The sequence below is a fragment of the Amblyomma maculatum genome, chromosome 4 (genome assembly GCF_055883805.1).
Source record: "Amblyomma maculatum isolate TAMU_Amacu chromosome 4, ASM5588380v1, whole genome shotgun sequence".
Classification (NCBI taxonomy): domain Eukaryota; kingdom Metazoa; phylum Arthropoda; class Arachnida; order Ixodida; family Ixodidae; genus Amblyomma; species Amblyomma maculatum.
Window position 1 is genome coordinate 33,097,818 of NC_139347.1, and position 16,122 is coordinate 33,113,939.

The following is a 16,122-nucleotide window of genomic DNA, read 5'->3' on the forward strand; positions in this document are numbered from 1 at the left end:
AATCAAAGTATGGAAAAAAGGGAGACGAGCCGCGGTCTCCTGGCGGGCCGGGCGATTGATTGACTGATTGATTGAAAACATCTTTATTCAGTTTTTCGAGAACACGTGGGTGGGCCGCCTAGTTCAGTAGTCCTGGAACTTGACCTCCTTGGCGGTGGCACTGGCAAACCAATGATAGCACTCAGCGGCTTATTTCACCTGTGCTGAGCGATGTCATATGTGGGATCTCGGGCGAACACCCGCACTGTTGGCCGCTGAGCGTGTGGCGCGAAGGTGGGCACATTTAATAATGCGTTTTGAATTATCAGCTCGCTTATTTGTGCTCGTGCGCGGCATGCACGCTCAGCGGCATCTGCTCTACATATTGCACGCATTTAACGGCCAGTTTCTGAACCTCATTCTGAGACCCTTTTATTAATGGTTCCGGTCTGCGGCTCCCTTTGCAGGCCCTCGACCGCGTCCATGCGCTACGCTACTCCCTTAATCAATAATTTCTTGATTTCTGCCCAATACTCATTACTCACACGTATGCACATACTCATTAGCATACAGTTGTGAGATATACCGCAGGATGTGAAACGCTATCTGACACAGATATAAAGCGTCATTTTAATCAGCCTGTATACACCTGCCTGTGTCGCCTATGAGCGGTGAGTCTAACCCGATATCCATAAGCCGATTCCTGCCCCTTCCCCCATTTCCAAGGAGCTGCCAACTCATGTCGGCAGCTCCCGCTAACATAATATCACGTGTCCTCGTGACGTCACGCAAACCCCTGACCAATCAGTGCCCTGCCGTGTCACCTGCCAACTATCACCTGACAGAGACATGCTCGTGGTTTCGCTCAAAAGGCCGAAAAGGCCGGAATTCTGGAGAATGGGACACTTAACGATGTTAATTTTAGAACTATTGGCATCGACGACTACAAATGAGTTCCTTAACATATTGAAGTTACGCATTCGCTGAATTTCTTGCTTGAAAACACCTGATCCGTCATAAAAAAAAAGAAAAAAGAATACTGAGGCAGCTGTCGTCATCCGGGGTTCTGTCAATCCAAATGCGGTGCGCAGAGAGGCATATGTACGAATGTGCCTCTTTCCTCTCCCTTGGCGAAAAGCTGCTTACACCTGTGATTTGTAATCATTCAACCGAAATTAAAATTCAAAATTTCAGTCGAAATTACGAGTGGAACAAAGCTCGTCAGTGTCTCAAAAGTTTCTGTTAATGGAAGTTAATGCTCCCCTCCGGGAGCCCCGTCGTTACATACCATCCCGAAAGCGGTAAGCGCAAGAATGGTCACTGGCTGTATCCTGCGTGTAGACGTTCACACTGACGGAGAAGAGCTCTCTCCTGACTTCAAAGGTACACCGCTACGACTGAGAGCGAACAGCGAGACGAGCGGGGCGGCGCTGCACGTAATTTGTACATCGTCCACTTTTCGCCGCGCGTGTACACAAACAGTGCACCGGCGTCTCCAGTGCAACGCGCCCTGGTAGAAGCCGTGCTCGGCATACCGCTGCAATGAAGCCTACTTCGGTTGGCGCACTCTGGTTTTTCTTTTTTCTTTTTTCCAAAGCCCCGATCTGAGATCAATCTCGGCCGGCCGAATTGCGCTGGCGCTCACGTTGGCACCAAACAGACCGCCGAGTCAGATAAGCCTGCGCATGTAACAGGAAAAAACAGCGAAATGAACAGAGGTAGTTTAGAAAGTTCGAAGAGATAACGCCACTATGCAGGACGGAAAGGATTCGACCCCCAAGCCACGGCCTTAATTCGCTCCGCACAAGGAGTTGTACTGTCGCGCTCTGTCTGCTCGCGGAGAACTGTGCGTTGACCCTGTCGATCTCAAGCACGGGTGAATAACCTGTGACAAAAGTGGTCATTGTGTTCTTTCTGAGGGCGAAAAATCAACGTGAAGAGAAATGCGGTGGAAAATAGGGATCGTGAATGAGTTGAGATAAACTTGTGAGATAGAGGAGACCTGCTTTTCTCGTAACCATAATCTAATTTGCCTCTTCAGTGGAGGCGTAAACAACGACATCGGCAAGCCACGGCTCGAACGGGAAATAAAGGGCACCGTGAGGTGTCACATTTCAAGGCACTAAAGCAGCAACCGTGAGTTTGAGAATACAGAAATTTATCCGGGGTATAGTGTGTACCTGCCTACAGTTTCATTCCCTCCAGGCAAAGAGGGTCTCTTTATTTTTTATTTCACAAAGAGCGAACCGCAAGACGCCGAATAGGTTCGCCATTGCTGCCACATATCCATTACGCGTCCGGCGGTCGCACAGCGATTTTTCGAACCGGGCGGATATAAGCGATTTGCACCTTCACGATAAAAGGAACAGGATTATGCCGAGGCCAAAGAATAGCGCCGACAAGACTTTCCTTCTGCTAATTTCCGCGATATCTAGGTTTACTCTCGAGATATGTGACAACTGGAGTCCTCAAGACGGCACTCTGAATACAGACGACCGGACATTGCACGTCCTCTCGTCTCCGCTGTACAATCATTTCTGAGACTTCCCGCATGCATCCGTGTGACTATATACGCACGGACCAAGTACACAACAACTCGCCAATTTGCAAACCACACTCAAAGTGAATGTAGTAGCGTTCAAAGAAAATCATTAGTGCGATCTGCATTTAGCTAGCTTTGCTTGCTTGGCTATGCCAAAAATACTAGCAAGAAACTACAGACGCTAAAGAGGGATATAAGAAAGTTAAGGTGGGCACTAAAGCACCCCCTTTGGATGGTTATGACACCCTTCTGTGGCTATCCTTGCTTATTCCCGTTCACGCACATGCATTTTGCTGCTTGCATTATCCTCATATTTTTGCGCCTGTAGCCACCCGACATATACATAAAGCCCCACTTAAAACACTGCACGAACGTGCCTGCGTGGCCTTGGGTTCTGACGCAGGATCCAAGTCCCCACTGAGTTAAATTCCCATTTCACCCGCCCATCTCGCAGAGTTGGCGTCTCCTGCCAACTCGATGTCACGTGGTATCGTGACGTCATACAACTCGCCGGTCAATCAGTGCCTGTCCATATCACGTGCCAACTACCGCATGCCAGATGCGTCCTCGATCGTGATTATTCGGTCTCAACACCGATGCCACGGGGTTTCCTGGGGAATAGGGACTTGTATGTTGTCGCGTTTTTTTTAAAGCCATGCTTTACAAAAAAAGCATGGGGTGAACCTGACAGCACGAAGCTTACTGGGCACTAAGCAGTTTGAGCAAGTCCTCAGGACATCACCTGCCATAGCCATACGAGGTAGCAACACGTCGGTCCAACACATTGATGGCTTCATTACTTAGTATTGCGAAATTGGAGTGTAGCTTTCCGGGTATATATATATATATATATATATATATATATATTTTCTTTTTCATATGCTTATTGAACGATGTTAGAGAGATAAGTACATGCGTGTGCAATGGCACGACTCTTTACATTCCCGCACATAATCATCCTTCAGCTAATTCTCATATTTCAGTTCTGGATTGTTACCACATACGTCTATGAAATGAGGATTGGCAGATGGTTCTAACGTGCCGGATTAACGCCCCGTTCTCCTATAGGAGAGATCTATAAATAAGTGACGTGGGGTTCTCACAGCAGTGAGAGGAATCGGCACACCTCGTCGACGTTGTCTTGTAGGCGTCGCATGGGCAGCGTGGGCACAGTTTCTCTTCTGAGTTCTCATATTTCATCACAGCACATTAGGCATTAGAGAGAGCAAAATGAGTGCGACCCTCTCGCCTGCCCCCCTTGAACTCTCCTCCTCCACTTTCCAAATAAAGTTTCCACCTTTCCTTGTTCACCACAGATATCGCCTCTCTCCAGTCGCACCCACCTCCTTTGCACTTCATTCTCGCCTTCGTGCGGTGGCATTCTCCCGTTTGCCTCACAAACGTCTGCTTTTACGGTAGTCTCCCTTCTGCTTCTTGTGGCTGCGCATTATTCAGCATTCGTCGCCCCATCATGTCTTACTTTGTTTGTTGTTTCCGCCTCTTATTGAACTTTGTATTCTTGTTGTTGTTGCCTATGTTATTGTCTATAAGGATGTATCCCACCCTGCTAAAATCCCGCATGGGATTGCAGTATTCATAAATAAATAAATAAATAAATAAATAAATAAATAAATAAATCATCTTTCCACTGCACTCATCATCTTGGCGGTTCGTTCCGCGTGTCAGCCACCTTCCGGTGGCGCATGCCCGCGTTCCCGCCACAGCTCCAAGCCCCCCGCTGCCTCTCCTTCTCTAAATATGGGGAGTTTCAAACTCCCCACTTCACCCCCTGCTAGCCATGGCAGGCAGCCGGTGGCGTTTCGCTCTGCTACAACTTGCCACGGCAGGCAGGTAGCCGGTATAACAATAAAAGTTTGCCTGGGACTGCGAAGAATCTTGTGCCCCAGCTCGGCCTTTATCACTTGCAGTAGAGAGGCCATCCGGGGCAGCCTGCTCAGGGTGCCCTTAAACTTCGCCTTTTTGCCTTAAAGTGTAGAAAGCAATCTCAACGCCGCCATTCACCACAAAGTTCAAGATGTTTGTATTCCGGATAACTATGGCGGTTTGCGGGAGGCCGAACAGAACATTGTACCCCAGTTTGGCCAGTGGAAACTGTGATAGACCACCCTATCGCTGACTACCGGTTACGCCAGCCGGTACCGGTTACAGGCCAGGAACAGGGCATTTAAAAGAAGCACTGAGAATATGTGATGCTCACTGGCTAATGTGTGCGAATGATGATTTTACCGAGAAATATGGTGAGGGAGTCAAAACGTCGCAGCAGTGATGAGCGGCAAAAAGCAGGCAGACGTGCACGCTTGGTTAACATGAGCTCATGAAGTTACAGAACCCTGCCACTCTACGTTCCATACGTGACTGTTCGTATAGCGTGCGCTCAGACTCACTATTATGGTTTGGTAGGGGTCCAGTCAGCACCATCAGCCCTATCATTAAAAACGCTGAAATTGATCTTAATTTGTAATTTGAAACAATTAGTGAGTATTCATTCTTCCGTGACAGTCCCTCCCGTCTGTCAATCTTTTCTCGGGGACTCAACAGCCCTACACCGTGCGCGTTTAAACTCGACCTATGGACGAATTAAAAAAAAAAAAATGTTTTCAGCGAGATAACGACCGTTTTATTCGCGAGACCGAAGAAAGCACTCCCATTTCCAGGACGCGAGACCCAAGTACGCGCATTAGCACAATAGTGTTCCGACCACGTTCATTCGACAAGAACGGCCGTGTGTCGGCAGGAAAATCCGAATGATTACAGTCGGCGCTCGGGCCGTGCCGCCCGAGGCGAGCGCGCTCGGCCCAATCACGCAAGGCTTGAAAGCGCTGACGGGATTACCAGCTTCAAATCCCAAATCCCCTCGACGGAGAGTTCGCGCCTCTGCACTGAAACAAAGAGAGCGGGTAACAAAAGACTGGGAGCAGCTCAGCTGTAGCGAGGGGTGGGGGCGCGTTCATGAGGCGCCCAGATATACGGCAGCTGGCGTCGCCAGTCATCCCTATGATCCCTAGGGAAAACAAATTACGGGCGGAGGAGGGGTTGTACGGGAACTGAGGTTCTCGGAGAATGCACCGGGGCACAATCAAAGCCATATAAAGAGGGTGCAGTTTTTACAGGCTTAGGGAAGACTGTGAAGCTTGGGGATATACTGGGTCGTCGGCTGCAGTTCCGCTGATAGACGCCCAAGGGCGCTGCTCGTGTGCTACCAAGAGCTGATTGTGCAAATGGTAGTGCTGTAATGTGTGCATAAGGCCTCGCGCAACGCTTCCAAAGCGGCAGGAACAGGCCAATCCTGTTTCTCAGATCGAGAGAGGGGACCCCTTGTCAGCTTGCGTGCAGTTGATCTGCTCACTCAGACTGATATATCGGCGACATTAAGAACTACGAAGAGGGACAGCGCCTCGACGCGATAATGCTAATGGCTGGACCGAGGAAGTATGGTGACTGACAAAATAATATCTGACTGTCTTGAAATAAGAGCACTGCGTGATGTGAGTGAGCGTGACCCTTGAGCCGCAGCTGTATTTTCGGGAAAAAGCTTTAACATCGGACAATGGCGCCGTAGTCAATGCTGGAACGTGAGCTAGTTAGTTTCGTAAGCTGACATTAGCACCACAGCATCTGTGACAGACATGACATTACGAAAGAAGTTGAGCACTACGGTTACATATGTGCAGCGCATGTCCTGCGCAGTTTTTCTTTTTTTTGTCATTTTTGCATGCGCAGCCAATAACAAGGCACAACGAGAGCCACGCACGTAACCTAATACGCTGGTACCAACGTCAGCGCAACTTTCTGTAAATTCGATCATCCGACAGATGCGACATATCATAGAAGCGAAGCAGGCCTGCACTCCACTTAGCGCTGTGCAGCTTGAGGAAGCCCTTACGCGTCACTACCCTTTTGAGCCCATTCACTCAAATTGCTGCTCCGTCTCAGCCAAGAGCACGCAAGAGCCAAGAAACGGACCGATGCGGAGAACAAGCAGCCGCACTGGGCTCGAGCGGCGAAGAAATCCCAGAGCGAGCCAGATAAAAAAGAAGGCGCAAATGACGCGGGCCAAATGAGAGTCCTCTGGGAGACGGGGGCAGCGGCCACACAATTGGCCAAGAGCCGGGCGCGTAGTGCCTTGCTACATCGCGGCGAGCTCTTCGCTCCTTCTATGCAGCTCTGCGTTCCTTCTACGCAGGGCTGCATGGCAGGAAAGCCGAAGGTGATGGGATGGAGAATCGGCCGAGAAGGCCGTGCAATGGGCGTAGTAGCAACTGCGATAATGCGGTTCCATCCATGCGTCCCGCACCGGTTGCAGCTCGCCCCTTCTGAGATCACGAGCGCACCTTGTGTAACACTTTCGTATAAGCCGCAGGCGCTAACACGCAACATTTATTCTTATTTGCCGCCGGCAAGAGTGCCGCGTGATCGTACGCACGTAAGGGCCGGGGATCCTACTGAGGAGCATGGAGAACTAGCGAATGAGCGGAAAGAAAAGAGCGGACGCATTACGAGATATGAGCCAACTGAAAACGTCTAGCCGGGCAGACGGATGACGACACGCGACGCAGCAAGTGTAGAAGGTGCGACGACCTGGTAAAGGAGCTGCGTATGCTAGTGAGGAAGGGGGGGGAGGGGGGGGGGGTATTTCAGCAAAAGGGGTCAGAAGAGTACGAAAGAGAGCAAAACAAATCATCCAAGGAACCTCGTGTGATGCAGTGGAACGCGCTGCTTTCCTCCTCCCTCTCTTGCCACGCACACACAATTGCACTATATATCCATCCTAGACATCCCGGGCTAAGTGTGGTGGTCTATACACCACGGCACCACGGATGATGCTCTGAAGGGAGAACTTTTGAAAGGATCCGATGAAACCACCGCTTTCATTTCTGCACATAATGAAAACGACGATGTACGGAAACTTTTTTAATTTCTACCTTTCTTGAACATGATTTCGTTAGCATACCCCTGTTCTCGTACACTCCAACAAAAACAAAATGATTATATATTTTCTATGCATCGACAAAGAAGCGACGCTCAGAAAACTGAATCTGAACGAAATGGGGAATCTGCTGAGATGTCCAGATGATCGCAGAAGCAAGTTCTCACGTATTAGTAAATAAATAAATAAATAGGAGAAGTGTGCAGTCAGAAGCCGCGCTGAAAATTTATCAGGCTTCAAAATAAATTTGTCTGGAGCAAGGCAGCGCTGTTCCACAATATGCGGATGTGGAATATATCTGCAAAATACGCACAACAGAACACGTGGTAGGAGTGTTTGGTTTGGTTTGGTTTGTGGGGTTTAACGTCCCAAAGCAGCTCAGGCTACTAGAGACGCCGTATAGTGGAGGACTCCGAAATTTCGACCACCTGGGGTTCTTTAACGTGCACTGACATCGCACAGCACACGGGCGCCTTGCTTTTCGCCTGCATCGAAAAGAGGCCGCCGAGGCCGGGACTCGATCCCGCATCCTTGGGAACAGTAGTCGAGCTGCCACTGCGTCACCCCAGCGGGGCCGTGGCAGGAGTGTGATGGGGCAATCGAGGTACTGTCGCTTGGTACGAAGATCGCGAATATATGGTTTCAGACTCGCGGGTAAAAAGGAAAAGCTCAAAATACATTGCGATAGTGTCTTCTAAAAAGGAAAATGTTAAGAAAAAAATCACTGGGGCCTTTTGCACTTGTGCATTACATGCATACTCCCTTTGTCTTTCCTTTATATATATATTGTGAGCAAAGGAACTATCGTTTGTGTTCTCTACAAACGTCGTATATATAGTCCCCGGGGTTTGGGACAAATTCGCATTGTTGCAGAAGCGCACATGCAACCGAAGTGGACAGATTGGAATATACGACCAGGCAATTCGGTTCTCTCTGCAGAAAGCTGTTTTATACGGATACAATGCGACAGGGACAATTGGCTTGGACGCTGCGAGGGCAAAAGGACCGAAGGGCCAAAACAGCGGCGCCACCCTATATAATGCCTCCGTGTGCTCTGCCCAGTGATCACAAAACAATGCTGCAAAAGCAAGAGCACGCCGGGTGGGTGATGGCCTATAGCCAGCAGCCGCAGGCGCTCTTTACGGCTCTCGTTCGGCCAGGTATAATGCGCGGCTGTAAACTGACCGTGAGTATAAAGGGAAAGGGGGCGAGACGAATAAGGGGGGACAGTGGCCAAAGCACTTGCCCTTGTGCAAGAGTGTCGTAACAACGGGGAAGGGGGCCGGCGACTCTCGTAAATACGCCAGGCGGGCCGAGGCACGGGAAGGATGAGTATAAACTAACGGAAAGGAGACAAAGGGACAGGGACGAGCTGCTCTTTCCTATCTCTGCTTTCGTATCCACGAATACGCACGCCTCCTGCAGCGCTGATGCTCATTCGGCAGGCAGGATTTTCACGCGTCAAGTTTCGCGCGATTAAGTACGTCTTCTGCTTTCTGCTTCCGATTAAAAGCGTCTTCTGCTTTCTGCTTCCGATTAAGTGCGCCTTCTGCTTTCTGCTTCTGTCGGCTGGTCGCTTTGTGAACGCTCTGAGGACGCCGATAGGTTCTGGTAATGTTTTCAAAGTACCTATATATATTTATAAGCACCACAGAAGTAAATGCGGTTCGTTATCGGTTTTTAAGAGCGTCCATTGTAGTCACGAAACGCCATTGCGCGTAGTGTCTATTAACTTTTCCATTCTGCTTTTCATGTTTGAATCGTACGCAGTCCTCAAGTCAGCTGCCACCAGCGGAGGCCCGGACTAGGGGCAGAAACCATCTAGCTACTGCGAATTATTATCCTCAATAGAAGTTTTCTCTCTCTATCCGCGCCTTGCTGATCCCCTTGGTAGGCTTCGCTTGCCTCAATTATTAAGCATGCAGCATCTTTGGCCGCACCAATACCAATGTCTCTCTCTCTCTCTCTTTTTTCTAACTAGCTCGATGTACCCCGCTACAAAGGGACTAGACTAAGCAGCTGTCGTAGCAGCGGTCACAAACGATACAAGCTACCGTAGGAATACAATGAGCCTCAAGCACACGCCTTGAAAGGCCGGTGCTTCGCGTGCCCTATTCTTGGTTAGTATTCTCCAGCAGCGCACAGCCCTTGACAACTCGTGCACCATTCTCGCAGTTAAGAGACTGGTCAGCTTGACTCCTGTCTACTTTGCACAGTTTTGATAAGTGCGAGGCATTTGCAGTTTCAGGCAAGATTGGTGCAAATGCCAAAAAAAAAAAAAAAAAAAAAAACATGTCAAGGAACCGAAACCGATAATGGTTAACGGATGAAGCTGTACGTGACTGACTTCACGGATTGCACGACAGAACAGTTAGAGTGCACGAAGGCAGTGCTGACCTCGTCTCTGCAGTGTATATTGGCATTTTGATATAGCTTGTGCAGCGGCTGCCTTGGAACGCCATTAGATGAGACTGGTATGAGAAGATATTTTAAGTATATGCAAACATTTTCTTCGAAGCAAACGTCGAACGCGTTCACAGCTAAATATAATGTAACCACTCAGGTGATTATTATTAGTTAGTAATTTATTACTCGGCCAAAGCTGCAGAAATGGCTCCGGATTAGGATTCTATGCAATCCTGAGTCCTTTAACTTATAGGGGAATTTCCATGCGGAAATAGGGAATTTCCCTATTTCGCCTCCATGAAAATGGGACCGCCGAAGCCGCGACCTTATGCATACCAGTAGAACGCCATAAATAGAACACCATTTGACACGTAGGAAAGTTTAAACTGAAAACGCACCCCTTGACCAGGCGCAGTTAACAAAAACCGGCAATAGTAGCCCGCGGTAAGGTTGAGATGGTTTATGTACTGGCCAGCCATACAGTTTAACGGTAGTTCTCTGCGAAGTCGGGCCATTGACTGGAAAAGAAAAAAAAATGAATATTTGTGGGATACTTAAGCCCGGCATACAAAGTCCCGCTTTAACCAAGTCTTATGGACGTACCGTCCTTGCCAAAAGTAACCAGGCTGCATGTTTTGCTTTTCATTTGTATTATAAAGCCCATAAAGATACTTTGGTGAAGAGTGCTGCGTTCTAACTTAAAATGACCCTAGCGACACAAATGACTGTGTTCAACCATTTCAATTCAATTTTAAGCATGCCTGACCACCTGTTTGTTAAGCTAATTTTGGGTTTTTCCGAAAAACTACAATGCTCATTAAATTTTCTTTTTATATCATGTTTCTTAGTGTCATTAACTTATTTTCTGTACCATCACTTTGAGAGCTGTCATGTTATGTATAGATGAGTAGAATTTTTTTTTTTGTTTTTAATTTCCTCTGTGCCTGTGCATCGTACTTCCTGCGTTATTTTTGGCATCATTAGGAAGTGTCTTTGATACGTTGTGCCTACACACTTTCGTGCTGTTTATTAGGTTGTGGCTGGGTATTTTGTACAGCGTGACACGCTGCTGTTTGTAGGGGACGAGGTCCAGTCAAGCTGCGAAAAGCGGCTTTTTATCTCGTCTCCACCATGTTCAATGGAAATAAATATTTATCTTATATTTATCTAAGATTCCCAGAAGATCACAACTCGTTAAGAAGTGAGGATAGGCGCTGGTCTTTAGTTTTCACGCATTTAAAGCTTCAGATGTAGTATGAATTTACCACCACACGGCCAAGAAGCAGACCCTGCAGCCTGGTTACTTTGGCAAAGACGGTACCTGCTATCCTAGATGCAGCCTGCCTGAGTTGGCATCCCGGAGCCACGGCCGCTCAGTGGGAGCTTCCATTAAGCGGCCGTGCAAGATCACCGGAGGGTTGATTCTTATACCACGTTTCGATGGAGGCGAAACGGAGCGGCGTCCGTGTGCTGTGCGATGTCAGTGCACGTTAAAGAACCCCAGGTGGTCGAAATTTCCGGAGTCCTCCACTACGGCGTCTCTCATAGCCTTAGTCGCTTTGGGACGTTAAACCCCACAAACCAACCAACCAACTTCCCCACCTCAAATGAGCAGTTCGAGTTGGCAGCTCCTCCCGACTTTATGTATCACGTGATCTCGTTAAATCACACAAACCATCGAATAATCAGTGCTCGGTCATGTCAGCTGTCAGCTATACAACCTGCCAGCGCCTTAATTGCCGGTGATTTTCGCTAATCAACGCCGACGCCACATTTTCTGGGTAACGAGGCCTTTAACGCTGTTGCGTTAAAAATAAAGTTAGCGAATAAATCTTCAAAACCATCGGATGTAATGTTAATGCCTTAAAAAATTGTTTGCGCATAAGCGACCTTATAACCGCAAATGGGCCCAATAAATTCAAACAAAAGAAGTCACTTAGGGGTTAGCTCTCGCATCGTACTACTGAATAGGTACGATGTGCTTCAGATTGGTATCGCACAACTGTCGCAAAAGGTTATTGCTGAACTGTTTATATAGTGCCGTTTACTGCCCCCGTGTATAATGTATTGGGGTATAATATACTGTGTGTGTCCTAGTAATTGGAGTCTTTGATCGTGTACACCTTTTTACTTATGTATTTTGCATGCTCATTTTTCTGTATTATGTATAAGTGTATTATGTATAATTAGTGTAGTCAAATTATCTATAAACGTAAATAGTGCATCGTTCGTCAATGGTGCTGGGTGACTGGAGCTCAGTCAAGCTGCAATAAAAACAGCTTTTTCTCCTAATGTCACCCTTTGTCGCTGTACAGTGTATGCGAAAATAAACTCATTGATTGATTGATTGATTGATTGATTGATTGATTGATTGATTGATTGATTGATTGATTGATTGATTGATTGATTGATTGATTGATTGATTGATTGATTGAAACTCGCGAGTGCTGTTTATATCATCCTTAACAGTGTCAGAGGCAAGTTCGGGTGGAAAGGACATGTTCTTTTCTCTTCTTAGCGACAAACTCAAGGCTGCGAAAGCTCTGCTAACCGGAGTGACGACAAGTGCAATGCGAGGGTTATTCATGGACGTCGCGAATATTTAATTATTTCTATTTACAGAGTTTTCATCGCATTCCGGCACTAAGAAAACGCGAGACTTATGGTGCTATAGTTAGCCATCAAATGTCAATCAGTGCATTTAGTGAACCTAGAGGGCTTGCAATCTTCATCTGCAAAGTCGCACAAATCGGTGGCAGGCATTTCTGTGTTACACTATTTAAACGTCTGGGCCTCGGTGGTAACAGCATACCTGAACTAAAACGTCTCAGCTGCACCGTGTTTTTGACTACCTGACTGACATGTGTCAATACAATGTTTCACTCGTGCACTTATTACATTATTACACCTCAAATCTCATTAAATCACCGACAGCTAATGTGACTAAGCTGGCTATGTACATGGCAGATCGGCCGTTGACATGGCAGATCTGTAGACCGCCTCTCTATAAACAACCACTACAACTACAGTTGTAAACCATGCCCTGGACAGCACAAAACGTCCTCCTCACTCGAGCACAGTGACTGCTAAATTCGCAAATAACACTGACTTATTACTCGTCATTCCGTTCCTTTTTTTTTTTTCTTTAAAAAAATCTGGGGTACCCTGAGTCGATAGTGCAACAGGGATAAATACACTCCGCCGAACGCCGAGGTGCAGCTAAGCAGTAAAAGTGAAATGGGGCCAACGGCGGCAGTCACCCCTTTGCTTCCGCGATCACCGAGACCCATAAAGGAAGACAGCGTAGCGACACGGAAGCTTCCTTTACAGCCTCTCCTGCAGCCTTTCACTCATTCATTCGTTCTTTCCGCTTATTTTGCCTCTCGTGCGAGCGAAATCGCGGGAACGGATCGTAAAGAAGGGCGCGTGGCGATGTCGAGCAGCTTACAGCTCTACGCACGTATAGCGAACAATACGTGCCCGCCTCTTATGTGTCGCGATTGAGCGGATAAGAAGAGACGAAACGCTTTTTCCCTATACGATTGCGCCCGGATTTTCTGGTCTTTCACGGCTCTATTGTGCGGTCTTGTAGTCGTTACAGCACAAGATGACGCTGTTGACGCGGGAGCTATGCAAGATAACGTTTAATGGCTACTGGAATTGCCAAAGCGGGTCAGAGCACCGGAATTCGACAATCGCAAGTATGAGCTCAGACGGTGAAAAGGACGCGACTTCGGCAGTGTTGTTATTAGGCGATATAGTTAAATGCTTTGTTGTGCGGAAAATGCGGCGTTGGCGTCTGCGTAAGCGTTGCCGTCAACATAACTGTAAATGAAAAATCAAAGAGCATGCCTTTGGAAAGAGCACGGTAGCTTGGTGGTGACAAGGCCGAGCATTCAGCGAGTTGTGTGACATCGATAGTGAGGTGGGCGAATAGGCAGGAACTAAAAAAAAAAAAAAAAAAAAAAAAAAAAAAAAAAAAAAAGAAAAGCAGTTTCTTTAAACTGAAAACTGAACACCCCGGCAGCCTTAATTGAATTCCAATTACGACATGGTACTTCTAGGCCTTCGGACACGTTCGCAGGGTTTTTTTATAACGGGGCTTTACGCCTATGCCGGGTGGCCTCCGTATGTTAATAAGCATGCGTTGGATAATACAGGCATAAATTATAGCATGGGTAATTATGCGAGTATCGAAGTGCATTTACGCGAACATCGACCCGCGAGAGGAGTCGCTGATGGATAAATTTTACTCATGTCTTGACAGTTTCTTTATCGGATGTTTTGACTTGGTTACACTTTTAAGGAAAACTGGTTCCTTGATTGTAGTTTTTAGGGTCCCATTTTCGCCCAGCTGTAATCTTCATCCTTCATTTCAGCCCCATACGACGCCATATACATATAGAGTTTGTTTATTTTCCCGCGAAGTATGCGTCCCTTTTTGCTTCAAGGGCGCAAGACAGCGCCGAATGAAAACATTGAACACATTTGGTGAGGCGGAATTGAAAGCCAGAAAGCAAGACAGCTGAACATATGCTGAGCCGGAGCGCACCTGCGAATAAGTTTTACTGTTTAAACGTAAAGTCTCTAAAGTAGGGCTCCGTAGGTGAAAAACAGCGCACTGTAATGCTATTTCTGACACGACGGCCAGGCCATGGCCTGACTCAGACGAAGAGGGCGGCGACAGCTGCACACCACCGTTACAGCTGTACACATATATACGCGCGCGGCGCTGAAAGCCCCGTGGCCCGATTATATCCGTAGTAGAGGCACAGAGGCTTAATTTCAATCCAAAGCAATCAATCTGTTAAAGTGATAATGTCTTTTGCCGGGAGATGTATGTTCAAAGGGCATCAGGTGCGGTCTGAAATGACTTAATATATCCCAGCACAATGACCTGCGCCCATTAAATATCCAAATACGATCGGCACCACAGTGGCTGAAAGGTGTCCTTATTTACGCATGAGATATAATACAAGTTAGAAAAAAATATATATATATAACATGAAGAGGGTGGCCGGCAGACTTCCACATATACATAAGTTCAAGTGTGCACACAACAGCGAAGACAAAGCCCCGGCAAAGAAGACGTAATCGCAACCTAATTTACGTGAAGCGTATCCGCGTACACACGAGTCTGTGCAAACGGCACCTCGATTCGCAACGCCGGGCTAGTGTGGCCGTCGACCACGTGACGAACAATCCGGACAGCGAGCCAAAGTCTTATAACGATCCGAAATATAATGCGGACACAAGGAATAAATAACTTCCTCCCAATACTTACATCCGTATCCAATTCAGGATGCGTGAATATTTCAAAAAGGAAAAAAGAAATGAAACAGTAGGAAGTGGTTGCAGAATGTGCCCCATTCCACATGGTATACCAAAGGCGGAAACTCACATTGTCGCCTGGATCGCTTAACGCAAACACTTTGGCAGGAACATCGCCGATGTTGACGAAATGTGACGCGCTTAACGACACACGTGGACGGGTGCGGGACAAAATGGCGCGCTGCTGAGCGGAAGGCACCTGATGGCTTCGCGGTGACGCGCTCAGCGCAGCTGTTCACGCGGAGCGCCAGTGCGAAGCAGCGCGCGAGCAGTCACATGCAGCAAATCATTAAAACGAAATAACGCAACCACACGCTGGCAGCCTCAGGGATCAGTCGCAAAGCGTAAATCTTTGCATCCCGCGCAAGCGATCTCGGAGGCCACATAATTGTGCGATCTACATAAGCCGCATCACTCCGCGCAGGATCACGGGAGTTAATGGCACTCACGGCATTCGCTACATCGTTCGCACGCAGCATTAACTCGAACGCAAAATGGCATTGCAAGAAACGTAAATATGTTAGAGGACAGAGGTACTGCCCACATTTGAAACGTAAGACAAAGGCGAATTTTATGTGATATTTTTGAATATCGTAGCATATCTTTAACCGGCTCCGAAGCAACATGATGTCGCAGCGCTCATGTCTGATCGGCTTTCTGAGGTACACGTACATGGTGAAAAGTGGGAACAATTTTTATGTTTCCTCTACCAAATTGATCGGTGCATGATTCAAGCTTAGTAGAGAACCTTCAATGTTGCCAAAATGTTCCGCATAATAAAGATACTTAGGAAGGCCAAGTTCAGTGCCAAAGTCGCGTGATAAATAGTTTTTGTCCTGCAGTCGAAGCCCGATAACATTCGATTGGCGCCTTCAACGAGAGTCATAGCACGCAGAGCCCACCATTTCGCTCTTTT

General features: G+C 47.6%; 1 protein-coding gene across 4 annotated transcripts in view; it reads right to left on the reverse strand.

Moving 5' to 3' along the window:
* LOC146190648 (uncharacterized) overlaps nt 1-16,122 on the reverse strand; it is a 273,402-nt gene that overhangs the window by 43,900 nt on the left and 213,380 nt on the right. Inside the window, exon 1 of one of the 4 annotated variants that reach the window (XM_084601024.1) lies at nt 15,277-15,404. The exons of the other annotated variants lie outside the window; for them this stretch is intronic. Coding sequence (XP_084457150.1) covers nt 15,277-15,278 — 2 coding nt within the window. The 5' untranslated portion in view covers nt 15,279-15,404. Of the gene's footprint in view, nt 1-15,276; nt 15,405-16,122 lie in introns of those variants that run through there. 4 annotated transcript variants of the gene reach the window in all.